The sequence below is a fragment of the Nelumbo lutea genome, chromosome 5, assembly GCF_056320005.1.
Source record: "Nelumbo lutea isolate HS-2025 chromosome 5, American lotus-T2T, whole genome shotgun sequence".
Taxonomy (NCBI): domain Eukaryota; kingdom Viridiplantae; phylum Streptophyta; class Magnoliopsida; order Proteales; family Nelumbonaceae; genus Nelumbo; species Nelumbo lutea.
This window is the reverse complement of record NC_142688.1, coordinates 38,514,890-38,530,003: the sequence shown is the minus strand read 5'-3', so window position 1 is coordinate 38,530,003 and position 15,114 is coordinate 38,514,890. Positions and strand designations below refer to the sequence as shown.

The following is a 15,114-nucleotide window of genomic DNA, read 5'->3' as shown; positions in this document are numbered from 1 at the left end:
GAGTTCGTTATTTAACCCATCTTTTTTTGTATGGCACACTAGAAGAGGTAAGTTCATGTGGAAATGTGTTAGGGCAGCCACCTTATGGACTCTCTGGGAGGAAAAGAATGCAAGAGTCTTTTTAGAGAAGGAAAGAAGATTAGATGAAGTGAAGGACTGCATCCTAACAAGAGCAATTCATTGGATGAAAACCTTGGATACTCTTTATGATTTCTCCTTTGATGACTTATGGAGGAATTGGTTAGTAATAGATAATGCTTCGACAAAGAATAATAGAAGTTTGTCAGAATGGTTTCCACCTCTAGAAGGTGTCATCAAGTTGAATTTTGATGGAAGCATCCAAGGTAACCCTGGGCCTTCAGGTATAGGGGGTGTCCTGAGGAATAAGGGCAGCAACATAATTTCCTTATTCTCAGGACCGGTAGGAGTGGGGGACTCTACAAGGGCAGAAATACTAGCTGCAATACGAGGAATTTAGATTGCTAACCAGCTTGGGGTGAAGCATCTCCTAGTTGAAGGGGTCTCTCAAGTGGTAACAAGATGGCTTCTAAACCCGGATACTATCATTTGGGGCTACAAAGATCTCATCAAAAAAGTAAAGTGGTTAACTAGCAATATGAGAGTTGAGGTAAAATGGGTTAGCAGGTCTGCTAATACTATAGCTGATTCTTTAACCAAACAGGGGGCTTCTAGGGAAGATCTTTTTTGTGCTACTTTGTAAATTGTTATTATTTTAGAAATCTGTACTTAACTAACCTAGAGAGGTTGCAGCTTGTGCCTCTCCTTGGGGACATTGTATTACTTTCCATTGCTGGTCTGATTAATAAATTTCTTTCAATTATCAAAAAAAAAAACATTTCATCATAGGATATCCCATATTCTTCCTTGTAGCCATGAGCTACTAGATGTGCTTCTTGTTACAAGAATACTGATCAACAATTCAACACTAACAACTTATCCAAAAAAAAAACAATTCAACACTACCATCAGATTTTTAACTTCATTAAATACCAATTACTACCAATAAGTGGTGTATCGAACAGAGGCATAACTAGGTCCTATGTATTATTCTCAATTTATACCTGAATTTTAACATCAAAATACCGCCACATGTTGGTAAGTAGAAGGGATACATATTGAACCAAGTGAAGTGATTAAAGCACAACGAATAATGAGAAACCCATAATGATCTAGAGGACAAGAAAAACATAGACCTCCAAAGAGAAAAAACTGGTGAATCTGTAGAGGTAGAAGTGAAAGGCAAGAACTTACTAAGGGAGGAGGATCAGCAATTGGAGTAAGAGGGAAAGAGTCAATAAATGGAGCCTATGCCCTCCTTTTAAAGACCTGAAGAAGTTTCTTTGAATTGGTAAATGACAACTCCATTGAGGTATCTGAAACAGAAAGATCAAAACTAGGCAAATCGGAAAATAAAGAAAAAGGAGACTTAGCAACTAATGAATAATAAGAGAAACGAGAATCTTAAAGGAGTTTTCAAACAACTCCCAAAATGTCTATGTTTCTTCCTCTTAGCTAATCCATTTTGTTGAGGAGTTCAAGGACACAAGAAATGGGATGTGATTTCGTATGTATTCAGGTGATGTTTAAATTCCCCATTTAGATAGTCTCCTTGAATATAACCTTACAACATTAATTGTCATAGAAAATTGGGTTGTAAACATAGCTCAAAAGACTTTTATATAAAATACTTATAATTTTTCATGGAAAATAAGTCCAAGTACAACAAGTCACCCATAAACAAAACATGGTAACAAAGCCCAAACAAGACAAAACGGGAGCAAGTCCCCGTACATCACTATGTATTGCATCAAAAACTGTAGTGGAAATAGATGTGCATGTAGGGAACAGCATAGTAGAAAAGAACAACTACCGCATGATTTATCAATTTAATACAAAGAACAACTTTTTATTCAATAAGCAAGAATGAAATAAATTATCGAGTTTATTAGAATATAAGTGCTCAAGGATTTATTTCATAAGTGTCAAATTATATTTAAACTAGAATAATCAAAACTATTTCAAACTGAAAAAAAAAATTAACTAAAAAATGCTGGAGTCAGTATATCAATCTTCTCAAACTCTAAGGCAAAGAGACAACCAATTAAGAGTGATCACTTCCAGCCAGCCATGATACACACACACACACATGTAACAAGAAAATTTTTATTAAAAGAAAAAAACTGAATACAACCTAAAGGCAGATGTTAAGAAACATCCAACAAAGCCAACAACTCCAACTAACCACCTAGAACAACAGAAAAAACAAGAGATGACATCAATCTTGCACAGCAATCACAATACCAACAGAGAAATTACAAGGCTTAGGTCAATCTTCCACCTCACCAAACTCTTTTGGCCTCCTTTCTCATACCACATTTCTCCCCCTAATGGCTCAGGAGCCTTTTTCAAGCTTTCTTCTTTCCTCTTTCTCTCCAATGCTTCAAAATCTCTTCTAGAAAAATTCTCTCGTCCTAGGAAGAACAAGCCCAAAGACTTGCCAATTTCCACCTCTTTATCAACTAGAGTGTTCAAGTCCACACTACCTTTCTTCATTTTCTTTTCCTCCAACATACAAATTCATCCCTAATTCTCTGATAGGTCAGACTTTTTCGACTCCTCCCAATGAGAATCCACCAGAAGGATCAACTTTCAATCCACTTTGAATAAGTGAGAAGGTTCCCAACAAGGGTTTTCAAGACTCAAAGACCTGAGTTTAATCCCTCTTCTTTTATAAATCCCTTTATACTTATTGGCCGGCCCAACTCCCACTAGACCATCTTTCACCCTTAAAAAGACCTTCATAACATGAACCACCACATTGAGTTTGGTTGAAGCTCTGGTCTTCTTTGGGGTCTCCAAAACGTCATAACTTCCAGCCAAACTCGTCTCCTTGCCCCTGTGGCCCAAATCAACTCTCAGCCTTCTGACAAACACTTCAGATACCAAATAATCTGCATTGTTCCCAAGCAAAGCGTCTTGATTTAGCAATTCTAAATCATTCACCTTCTCATCCTCAACTTCTTTTAAGCTGCCACCTCCCTCCTCTCAGTACTTGGGCCTTGCGTACCTTCAGCTGGTTCAAGAAGTAGAGCATTGGACGTGACCTTGCCCAACTTAGCTTGAAGAAAACCCTTAGACTTCTTAGACTTCATTTTAACTTCGTGTATCACTGAGCAGAGCCCCTTTCTTCGAACATTAGAAGCAGCAACCGCCAACAAAACAGCAAATGAAGATTTCTTCCGATGAAATAAGCCACCTCATGCCTTCTCTTAATTCTTCTCTGGCCTACAATATATAGCTGTGTTGTATATTATATAATATGACACATATAGTAGAAATTATATGTAATATTTTTATATTATATAAAGTATAGCATATAGTTTATACATATGCTATATGTCATCATACAAGAGTGATATAATTGATTGAACTAAGGAGGAAAAGAGTGCTAGATTATTTCCAGATAATGAGAGAACTACGGAGGCAATAATTGAAAGTACTTCAGTTAGGGAGGCTCATCCTTTTCAGATTTTCCTTTGATGATATCATTATAAGTTGGGCGTAAATTGCAAGATCCTGTTGATCAAAAAAAAAAAAGAAATTGCAAGATCCTCTTCAAAAACGAAAAAAGTGGTGAAGCAGTGGACAAATCCATGAAGGGGCATTATAAAGCCGAATTTTGATGGTAGCAGCTTTGGGATTCTTGGGTGATTCACTTGCTAGGCAAGGGGTAAATAGAAATAAAATTTTAATTTTTTTGGGGCTCAATTGCAATGTGATTTAATCGGGCATGGATAACATGGACTATACTCTCAAGGCTTCTTTGTATATGTAAGGGTAGAATTATTGTACACTTTATTTACAAGTTTAATAAAATTATTTTGTTACTTATCGAGAGAAAGAGAGAGGGAGAGAGAGAGAGACAGACAGACAGACAGACAGAGATCTTTGTATGGTTTTCATTGATTTAGAGATAGGGTATGGGAGTCCCTAGATAGGTAATATGGTGGGTTCTTAAAGGGGGGAAAAACAGAGTCCCAATATGTACAGATACTTAAGGATATGTATGAGGGTGCAAAAAACCAACATTAGAATACCTGTAGGAAACATCAGATTTTGCAGTTACAATGGATCTTTTTTTTTTTTTTGGATAAAAGATAAGGTAAAATTTTATTCAAATAGCCAAAAATGGCAGATTACAACCAAGGCCCCTAAGACAAGGAGCCGAAACTCACTTTAACAACTACAATACATCATAACTCAAGAAAATTCCTAGATCTCAGCTGAGAACGGAGGACTGAAGCCTGAATCTCCTGCAGCCACCCAGGAAACTAGCTTGCCAAAAGCAAAGGCAATCAAGCAATCTATGATAGAGGAGGTCCCGTGGATCTTCACCAAGGGTCAGCACTTGGTCCTTATTTATTTGCACTAGCCATAGATGAATTGACTATACATATCCAAGAGGAGGTCCCGTGGTACTTAGTATTTGTTGATAATATAGTATTAATTGATGAAACTAACAAAGGGTTAAATGCAAAATTAGGTTTATGGACAAGTACATTAGAAACAAGAGGTTTTAAAAGTAGGACTAAAACAGAATATTTGCAATGTTAGTTTAATAGCAATAGGAGAGAAAACCTAGGATACACCTATGATTGGAGACCAAGAGATAATCCAGTGTGACCTTTTTCGTTACTTGGGCTCAATAATTCATAAGAAAGGGGATTGAAGATGTCACTCATAATACTAGAGCAGGTCCAGCAGGATGGAAAAAATGGAGGGGGTGTATCCAGAGTCTTATGTGATAGGAAAATACCACTTCAGCTAAAAGGAAAATTCTATAAAACAATTGCAAGGCCAGCTATTTTGTATGGAGAAAAGCGTTGGGCAGTTAAGAAACATGTCTAAAAAATTAGTGTGACAGAAAGGATAGGATCAGAAACAAAGTCATACAAAGGAACCTAGGAGTAGCTCCAATAGGTGATAAAATGAAAGAAAGAAGACTAAGGTGATTAAGCAGTTTGGTCATGTGCATAGAAGACCATCAAAGATCCCATTAGAAGAAGTGAGCTGTTACAAGTTGAAGGGGCTAGAAGAGCCAGGGGAAGACCAAAAAGGACATCGGTGGAAGTACCAAGAAATGATTTAAGCACCCATAATATGACAGTGGATATGGCACTAAACGGAACAGATTGGAGAAGAAGGATTCATGTAGCTGACCCCATAAGTTGGGACAAGGCTTAGATGATGATGATGATGTTATATGTCATAATATAAAATATACTATATACTTAATATAATGTTTTAAAATTGTAGGCCTGGAACTGAGTTTATGTTTCAAGCCCAGGACAGGGGATGAGCCAAAGCAAGGCTTGGGCAATAACCCTTATCATATGTGCTAAGCCTGGTTGGGCCTGAGCCCAGCTCATGATCACTCCTACAATGAATCTTATGCCCCTTCCTTTCACCTTCGCAAGAAAAGTGACGAGGTTACCATCATTAACTTAACAACCAAATTAAGATTAGTAGACAACCAAGGTACAAGAAAGACATTGGACAAATGAAAAGAACCAGAAGCTAAAGAAGGCATGCAAAATGTGAGTACCTATGACTATTACTAGTAAAATGGTTGATACCCAAATTGACAAAATCAATGATCAACAAAGGACTGGACTGGATGGAGAGCAAAAGCAGGAACATTTATCAGTTAATCCAATGGATATAAATGAAGAGAGATGGCCGTGGGCATTCAATTCTGGACCAACCAACAAACTTCATCAGATAAACAAACACCATGGCTGAGGTGGTTGACTCACAGGAGAACTATCTACCTTATTTTCTGACCCATGATCACCTCAAGTAGCCCAATAAGCCTTATTACCTTTCTCTGTAAAAGCCCTTCTATGGTACAATAGTACACTCACAATATGGTCATTATATTCATAGTACCAAAAAAAAAATCCTTCCCTGGTAATGTCAAGCAATATCTTCATATTCCTTGTATACATGACATTATGTACAAAAAATTCCAAAATAGATGCTTCTCTCTTAAATTTATTTATCAAACAGTAGTCCTCATCTCCTTTCATTCTTACATTATCCATATAGTAATGCATGTATCCTCCTGAATAAACTCATTGAGAACAGAATACACGTCTGGAAGAATACCCTTATTCAAATATTGACCCAAATTAATTCATAATCGGGTCTCAACATCAAGAAGAATTGCATAACTCACTTCTTATCTGGGATCTTCTTTGATACCTTGTTACAACCAAATTAAGCATCTAAGTTAGCCATCTTAAATTCCAACCAGAGTCATAAACTCAGATTATATTCTTCAATCTTCTTTTCCCTTTATGCACAAAACAAAATATCATACTCAATCTAAAAGTTCCTTTCTAAATTAAACTGTTGATACACCCTTTCAAGATATCCACACATCTGTTTGGTAGTGTAATCCATGCATGGGAATCCCAACACTCAAATCCATCAAACTCAATATCCAAGAAATAATTTTAGCATTATCATTTTTATAAGTAATTTTAGCATTGTCATTCCTCCATTGTCTGAGAGCTTCCATATCATTCTCAGTGGGTTTGAGATCAGCTCCATTGAGATAACCCCATAACCCTTTTCTTTCAACAAAAAATTTGAAGTGGAAATGCCAAACACCATAATTTGAACCATCAAATTTAATTGATAGGAGTCATGTTACCTGGATACGACATGGCTGGATATGGTGTCAGAAACAAAATTTTAACTAAAAAATGAAACATCCAACACAATAAGGCACCCTTGTACAGGTCTCTAGGTATCATTCATAGAATATCATTCTTATCCATAGTCATAGATAACTCAAACAAAAGCTATTGTTTCTAAATCTTTTTTCACAACTACCAAAAGTAGACTTGGCTCTCAGAGAACTCAATATCTTATTCAAGTTTTGAAAATAAACCAGAATACCAATTAAAAAGCAGGCATGACCAAACAATTAGGTCCTTTTTGGTGATACATACCCAACAAGAATCAACTATAAACTCCAAATATGTAGTTATCCAGACTGGCTTCTGGAATTTGAAAAAAAAAAAAGAATTAAGCCAATTAAAACAACCTCTAAACTCTCCTAAAAGCCTCCAAATTTTCCAGAAAACCTAAATAATCCCTTTGACTAAAACAAATAAAAACAAGTCAAGTTAGCTTCAATTTAGTTACCTAGGTTTGTATCCACAATTTCTTATTCATCATCAAAAAGGCTTGTTCCAACTATATGGTTAAGCTACATGAATCCTGTTTTGCCATTCTGTTCGTGCCATATCCGTTTTTAAATTTTACAGTTTCTTCTTGATTCCTGTATAGCTATCAATTTTCTCATTCAAACTTCAATATGCGGATACTGTATTTCTTTCCCTTCGCCTTTGCTCTGATACCATGTCTGTCTGTCCTCGTTGATCTAATCAGCAAGGATTTAATCTCTTTAAGTTATAAATTCAGATCTCAAGAAAACAGAGTACTCGAGCATAAGACATTAGAACAGAGTTTTCTGGGTTATCACCTTACAATCGACCAAATAACCTTAATTAGGTTAATGTTGAAATATTTACAAAGAGGCCCTTCAAAGAATACAAATTACAAAGTCCCAATGCAGGGACAAATTTTACAGAAAGTCTCAATGTCACTATTGCATCAAATCCCCCAGGCCTCCTGCTTGTGATTCTCAAATCACTCTACTACTACCATAATACTTCATACAAAATTCATCCATCTACCTTGAACACAACCCTTTGGTGAAAGAGAAGACTAAGCTCAGCATTATAGTCAAATAAAACTGCCATCACCACCGTTGGATTACCCTTTATAATTCCCTAGCATCTTTTAAAGAATAACAATGGAAATTCTGTCAAATCCAGAGCTCATCACTTGCCAATGGAAATCTTAAGTCTTTCCCAAGTCATAAGATTCTTCATCATTAAGATCATTAGAAGAAAAGGACAAAATCCAAATTTCAGCTATGCAGAGCATAATTGCAACTCTCTCTTTAATGAAATTCAGTTTTTTCTAAAAAACAAAAAAAAATGCAACTAAGAATATAAATATGATGAGCTTAAAAGAAACAGGATAGATTATGACAAAAATTAAAAGCACCAAACATGATATGGCACCCTGAACATATAATTCCAGCAAAAAAAAAAAACATCTTTTTGTTGTTCTAGAAAACCCATTATGCACCGAAGTACTACTTGGCTTGATAGAGAAACAGATGCTAGCATGATAAACATAGAATGCAACACACACAATTTTAACCACAACAAACCATTGGTGGCCCAGATATGGAAAGGAGACTGCTGGGCATGGTGTCAATTACAGAATTTATACTGAAAAATTAAAGTATAGAACATGACATGACACCTTTGTACAAGTACCTGAGTGCCATAGTTGTTCGTATATATGTATCCTTGCTTGAAGAAATAAACATACAGTAATAGAGAAATGATAGACATCTTACACTCTATTGAGAAGAACATCCCCAACAATATTTCTTTTTGTGTGGGGCTCAATGATAGGCTCAAAGCACTCATGCATGACATCAACAGCACGAGACAGCTTAATATTGATATGCATCCTTGATGATGAATCATGAACGCTACAATCATTTCTCCCTGATCTCAAAATAGTCCAATATAAGCCTTTCACACTTGTTGGATTTGGTTTCCCAAGAATTTGCTGAAGATGCTTAAATATCTGAAGAGCAATTACATAGTCATAGAAAGCACCATCAAAATCCAACACATCAAAATGCTATGAGAATTTAACAAAAATTAAAGAAATGAAAAGGACAATAAAGTAACAAAATCATTCCATATCATATGCCTTCCTAAAGGAGAAAAGGAAATGAAAAACCAAGTTCAAAAGATAAAAACACATATAACTTGTCTATGTAGCATGGATTATTGTAAAATGAGTGAAACATGTCACCAATAAGGATTGGTTTCAATACGTTTGGCTTTCCCTTTTCTTTTTTTTCTTAAATTGCATGACATAGACCCAACATTTGCAAAAGATTGTAAGCAGAAGTACCTTAGGGCCCATACCAGTAACAAATATATGTCAGACTACATTCATATATGCTTTAATCAACTGATATGCAATTCATAAGACATCCTAAAAATTATTATCAGTAAAATAAAAATCAAAAATCACCACCCCTGTATAAATAAACCCATAATTACCAATAATAATTCTTATTCATCAGCATTATCCATTTGGGTCAAAAATAGAAATATTAGTCTGCCATTTCAACCCATAAAGAGTCAATATGCTCCCCCAAATCCTATCTTTCCAGATTTGTTACAACATTGATCCACATTGTAAATCTTCTACCAAGTACCAACCCTTTAGATCCTTGAGCCTGCATAAAAGCAATCCCCACTGATGTATCCGTTATTCTTCATAGTACATGTGCAAGCCATTGCAAAAAGGTTATTATTTAATAAATTGTTTTAAACCATCTAAACATATTAGCATATCTAACCTTTCAAAGCACTTCTTACCAATATATCCATTTTCTTCACTGTCCATGACCAAGCCATAGCAAAATAATTGTATTTCATTATTTAATAACTTCTTTAAATTACTGAAGTGTATTATTGTATCTACATATCCCATTTTACACAGGCATCAAATATGGCATCCCATTCCCATGCTATAATCTGAAATGCACTCATTAATAGAATATAGTCGCTTGGTAGAACGTCTTTGAGGACAAGATCATGCCTGAATTGATTGATAAAGAATGACATTCTACTGATTTGATCATCATATAAAATATCCAAGAGGAAAACTTGGTACTTACAAATTTCAAGTTGTTCCTAATTTCAGGTCTAACAATGATCCAATTAACCAATGAATTCAACTATTTCCTTTGTTGATAGGGGTGTAAACATAGTGAATTCAAATCAAATCAAGCAACACTCAAATTCAATTCGATATCCAATAGTTATTGAAAAAATGAAAACTGAATTTGAATTCTGTAGAGAACACTGATGTGGGCCCCACAGCTATGGTCCCACTGTGTTCATAGGGTAGAATGTGTTCTAGTCATCCTAGGGTTAGCTGGTGGTCAGTCAGTTATTTCAGTTTTATTTTGTTCTATTTGTTATGTAAATACTAAGGGCAGATCTGTCCTTTCCATGTAATGAGCATAACCTATAAATACTAAATAGAAATGGCGGCGGCAGAACATTCAGATTCTGTCCCTCCTTTCAACCCTTTGTGTTCTATAGTTCTCTCTTCTCTTTCTCTTCTCTTCTCTACATTTTCCTTCTATTTTCGAACCTGAAATGTATTAGGGTTCAAGGCTGATAGCAGTCTTGAACTTCTACTTGGTATCAGAGCAAGGTTAGGGTTTCTCATGTGAGTCTAGTCCAACCAATCACATGAGAACCATCTAGGGCTGGAAGCTGAGAAAGTAGAGTTCGTTGACTGATTCTTGGAGATCGCCAGAGGGTTTAACAGCTATTGAAGACTTGCCACGGTTGCAAAGTGTTGGTGATCAGGAAGAATCAGAGAAGGCTAGGGTTCAGGTAACCTTGGAAGGCAGCGAACAGCATTCTCTTGTAAGTTATTTTATTTTCTGAGAGAAATACTATCAGAGAAGATAGGTTGGACCTATCTATAAAGGGTGGCCAAACCATTCTAGGGTTTTCTTCTTTCTATTTTCTAGGGCTTGATATTGATCTTGCGGAAGACCCTACTAATCTTATTGCAAACCCTACTGCTGGGCCAAGCCTTGTGATCTACCTATGAAGCTCTTCTTAAGTTTTTTTTTCTCAGCATTGATCAGTTTTAGGGTTTCATATTAACCCTACTACAAGTCTTATCTGTACGGTATTGCTTGGAATGTGCGGCTGAGAATTTTTTTTTAAGGACTGATTAAAACCCTAATTCTGGTTCAGCATATCAGAGCTTTTAAGGGGTGAAAACTGTACAGACTGTTGCTGTTGTGTTTGCTAATTGGTTTCAGATCAGACTTATACTGGTTTCATGCACATATACCGTGAATACAGATTAGTCCTATACTGATTTTTTTATTGTGGCTGAAAGTCCAAGTGTTGTTCTTCGACTGTAGTAACCCTAATTTTTGAGACTACTAGTTCTTGAACGAAATGGAGTTTAAAAATTAGGCAGAAGGCAGTTTTGGGAACAGCAGTTCTAATAGTGTTTCTGAGACAGGTTTTCAGATTACAACCGTAAGATTTAATGGATCAAACTATTTGGAATGGGCCCAATCAGCCATGATGGCTATTGGGGGAAGGGGTAAATTAGGGTATCTCTTGGGAGATGTGAAAGAACCTTCCAAGGGAGACCTCATGTATACCAAGTTGGCCCAAGAAACTACTTGCTTATGACATAGTTGTGTAATTCTATGCAGCCTCATATCAGCCGAAATTACCTGTGAGCAAAGACAACCAAGGAGATATGGGATGTTATGAAAAAAACTTACCCCCAACCCCTTAATGTTGCCAGAGCTTATGAATTGAAATGTGAAGTGAACACTCTTAAACAAGGAGAGAAATCGGTTTCGGTCTACTTCTCTACCTTGAAGTCCTTGTGGCATGAGATTGATCACTTAGAGACTCTTGAGTGGGAGAGTTCCAAAGATGCACAGACCCATAGAAAGCAAGTCGAGACAAATAGGGTGTTTGAGTTTCTGGCAGGTCTGAATTCAGAGTATGATATTGTGCAGCAACAAATATTGACCAAAGATAGTGTGACTCTCTCCCAGGCATACTCCTTAGTGCATAGTGAAGAGACCAGGAGGAAAGTCATGATGCAACCTCAGCCCCTTACACCAGCCCTTGTAGCTATTAAACCCAAATCAGGAGGTGATTCAAAAAGGGACATGAACAAGGAAGATAAAAGAGATGTAGTATGTGAGCACTGTAAGAAACCCAAAGACAAAAAAAAAACATGTTGGAAACTGCATCCTCATTTGGTCCCAACAAAGTTGAGAAGTAAGATGGGTAATGCTCATGTGGCCATGAACACTGATTCAGCATCCTCGTCTGGCACAAGAGGCACACCTTTAGAGACCTTAGCTGCAGTTCGGGCTGCTTTAATACAGTTGAAAAAGGAAGTTGGGAACTCAGCTCAGCCACCGCAGTCACCATCAACCCCTGCTACATCTGCTTTCGCACATTCAGGTACTCAAGCCTCAACCTACCATGCCTCAGCTCCAGGTATTACTGAACCCTGTTGGGTAATAGATTCAGGTGCATCCGACCATATGACTAGCTTGCCTTCATTGTTTACCACTTATCATTTGCCTTCTGGTAGGGATAAAGTATCTATTGCTGATGGTTCTCTTGTTCCCATTTCTGGCAACGGTGACATCAAGCTATCGGATACTATCTCCGTGTCCTCTGTCCTGCATGTTCCTAAGCTTGATACTAACCTTCTTTCAGTCAGTAGTATTACCAAACATATGAACTGCTCAATAACTTTCTTCCCTGACCGATGTGTTTTTCAAGACTTGGAGACGAAGAAGGTGATTGGGACTGGCCGTGAGACGAATGGGATCTATCTGCTAGGGAAGAGATCTCGTTGGGAAGAGTCTGTGGATAAGAAGTCACTTGTTTCTTAGATTGTGAGTCCGGTTATGCTTTGGCATAACCGATTGGGTCATTTGTCTTTCCGGTCCTTAAAGAGTTTGTTTCCTACTTTGTTTGAGTATGTTGAGTTGTCCCAGTTGAAATGTGAAAGTTGTGAGTTTGCTAAGCATTGTAGAAAAACTTATTCATTGAGTAATAAAAGGAGTAATAGTTCTTTTAATATTGTGCATACTGATGTTTGGGGGCCATATCACATCCCTTCTATGGGTGGGTATAGATATTTTTTGTTATTTGTTGATAACCATACTCGGTTTTCTTGGGTTTATCTTATGCGTTCACGAGATGAGGTTCCCGCCCTGACCCAAAAATTCCACCAAATGATCCTAACCCAGTTTGATGCCAAGATCAAAGTTCTTAGAGCTGATAATGCAAAAGAATACTTTGCTAAGCCATTGGCATCTTACCTTCTTAATCATGGGGTTATCTACCAGAGCACTTGCCTTCATACACCTCAGCAGAATGGGGTTGCAGAAAGGAAGAATATGCACATCTTGGAGGTGGCTAGAAGTATTATGTTTACCTTCAATGTTCCTATTCGCTTCTGGGGTAATGCTATGCTCACGGCGGTATATCTTATTAATAGGGTTCCTTCACGGGTTCTTGATATGAAATTTCCTTTTTCCCTTCTATACCCAAATGAGGAGTTGTTTATTGTTCCTCTTAAAACATTTGGTTGTATCTATTTTGTTCAGCTTCTCGGACCCCATCACTCCAAGTTCGAACCAAAGGCCTCCAAATGCATCTTTCTTGGTTATGCACAAACTCAAAAGGGTTATTGCTGCTATGATCTTGTCTCAGGGAAGAAGTTTGTCTCCATGGATGTCACTTTCTTTGAAGAGACACCCTATTATTCTCGGGTTTCTCCTCAGGGGGAGAGTAGTGAGAGTGGGGATTTGGGTCCTTTTCTTCAGGGGGGAGCGCAGTGAGGGTAGGGTTAATACTTTTGGGGTTGTTCCCTTACCTATTCCATTGGGTGATAAGGGCTACAATAGTGAGGGTGGTCAGAGGGATCAGGAGTTGAGAGTCTAGCACAGGCGATGCAGGCAGGTTGATCCCGGTCATCAGCAGTCCAAGCTAGATCCAACCTCTTCTGCGGCTCCAAGTCCAGGTATTACAATCCCAGGGCCCACAGAGACTCCTTCCACTGTTGCCACTTCACCTCCTGCAGACGACCTTGACCTTCCCATTGTCGTCCGTAAAGGGAAACGGCATTACACCACATCTACAGCCCACTGCATTTCCCAATTTTTATCCTATGATCGCCAATCTCCCTCCTACAGGTCCTATCTTACTTCCGTTGCCAATATCCCTATTCCAAGAACAGTGCAAGAAGCCTTATCAGTCCCGGAGTGGAAAGGTGCAACGCAAGTTGAAATGGATGCCCTGTTGAAAAATAATACCTAGGATCTAGTTGATCTGCTCAAAGGAACAAACCAGTTGGATGCAGATGGGTACTTACTGTGAAGCACAATGCGGATGGCTCCATTGAGAGGTACAAAGCTCGGCTAGTTGCAAAAGGGTTAACCCAGACTTATGGTATAGATTACTTGGAGACCTTTGCCCCGGTAGCCAAGATGACCACCATTCGAGTTCTATTATCTCTTGCAGCAAGTCACACTTGGCCTTTGTACCAAATGGACGTTAACAATGCTTTTCTGAAGGTCTGCCTCTTGGATTCTATGATACAGAGACAGGTAAGAAGGTCTGCCGGCTCAATAAGGCATTGTATGGTTTGAAGCAGTCACCTAGAGCTTGGTTTGATAGATTCAGACTAGCCCTTGGGAAGTTCGGTTATGTACAGGCCCAGTCAGATCATACACTGTTCATCAAGAGGGTGGAGTCCTCTCTGACACTACTTGCAGTATATGTTGATGATATTGTGGTGACAGGAAATGATAACCATGAGATTGAGTCCCTCAAACAGCTCCTTCATCAAGATTTTAAGGTGAAAGATCTTGGTGCACTATGGTATTTTTTGGGTATTGAGGTTGCTAGATCTAAACAAGGGATCTTTGTCTCTCAGAGGAAATATGTTCTAGATCTGTTGGCAGAAACTAGAAAGTTAGGTGTCAAGCCTGCGGATACACCCATTGAACAGAACCACAGGATTAGTGCAGAGAGTGGGGAGCCTCTTGAAGACAAAGTTATGTTCCAACGATTAGTGGGAAAGCTCTCATATCTCTGCCTCACTCGGCCAGATATAAGTTATGCAGTTAGTGTTGTCAGCCAGCAGCCAATACATGCACTCTCCTAGAACCACACATCTTCTTGCAGCAGAAAGAATATTAGCATACCTGAAGAGATGCCCAGGTAGAGGTATATTGTTCAAGAACAATGACCACATGAAGGTAGAGGTCTATACGGATGCCGATTGGGCTGGGAGTGTTGATGACAGAAGGTCTACCTCTGGATATTGTGCCCT

The 15,114-nt window shown here is 38.0% G+C and overlaps 1 protein-coding gene across 4 annotated transcripts in view; it reads right to left on the bottom strand.

Annotated features, from left to right (window-relative positions):
• Nucleotides 1–15,114, bottom strand: part of LOC148851824 (uncharacterized) — a 42,709-nt gene that overhangs the window by 21,426 nt on the left and 6,169 nt on the right. For 2 of the 4 annotated variants that reach the window (XR_016098751.1, XM_088942855.1), the window contains exon 5: nt 8,528–8,763. Coding sequence is in view for 1 of the 4 variants with exons in the window: in XM_088942855.1 (XP_088798981.1) it covers nt 8,528–8,763 (236 nt within the window). In the remaining 3 variants the exon portion in view is untranslated. Of the gene's footprint in view, nt 1–1,272; nt 1,395–8,527; nt 8,764–15,114 lie in introns of all 4 variants that reach the window. The other 2 variants (XR_016098753.1, XR_016098752.1) reach the window with 2 other exon arrangements.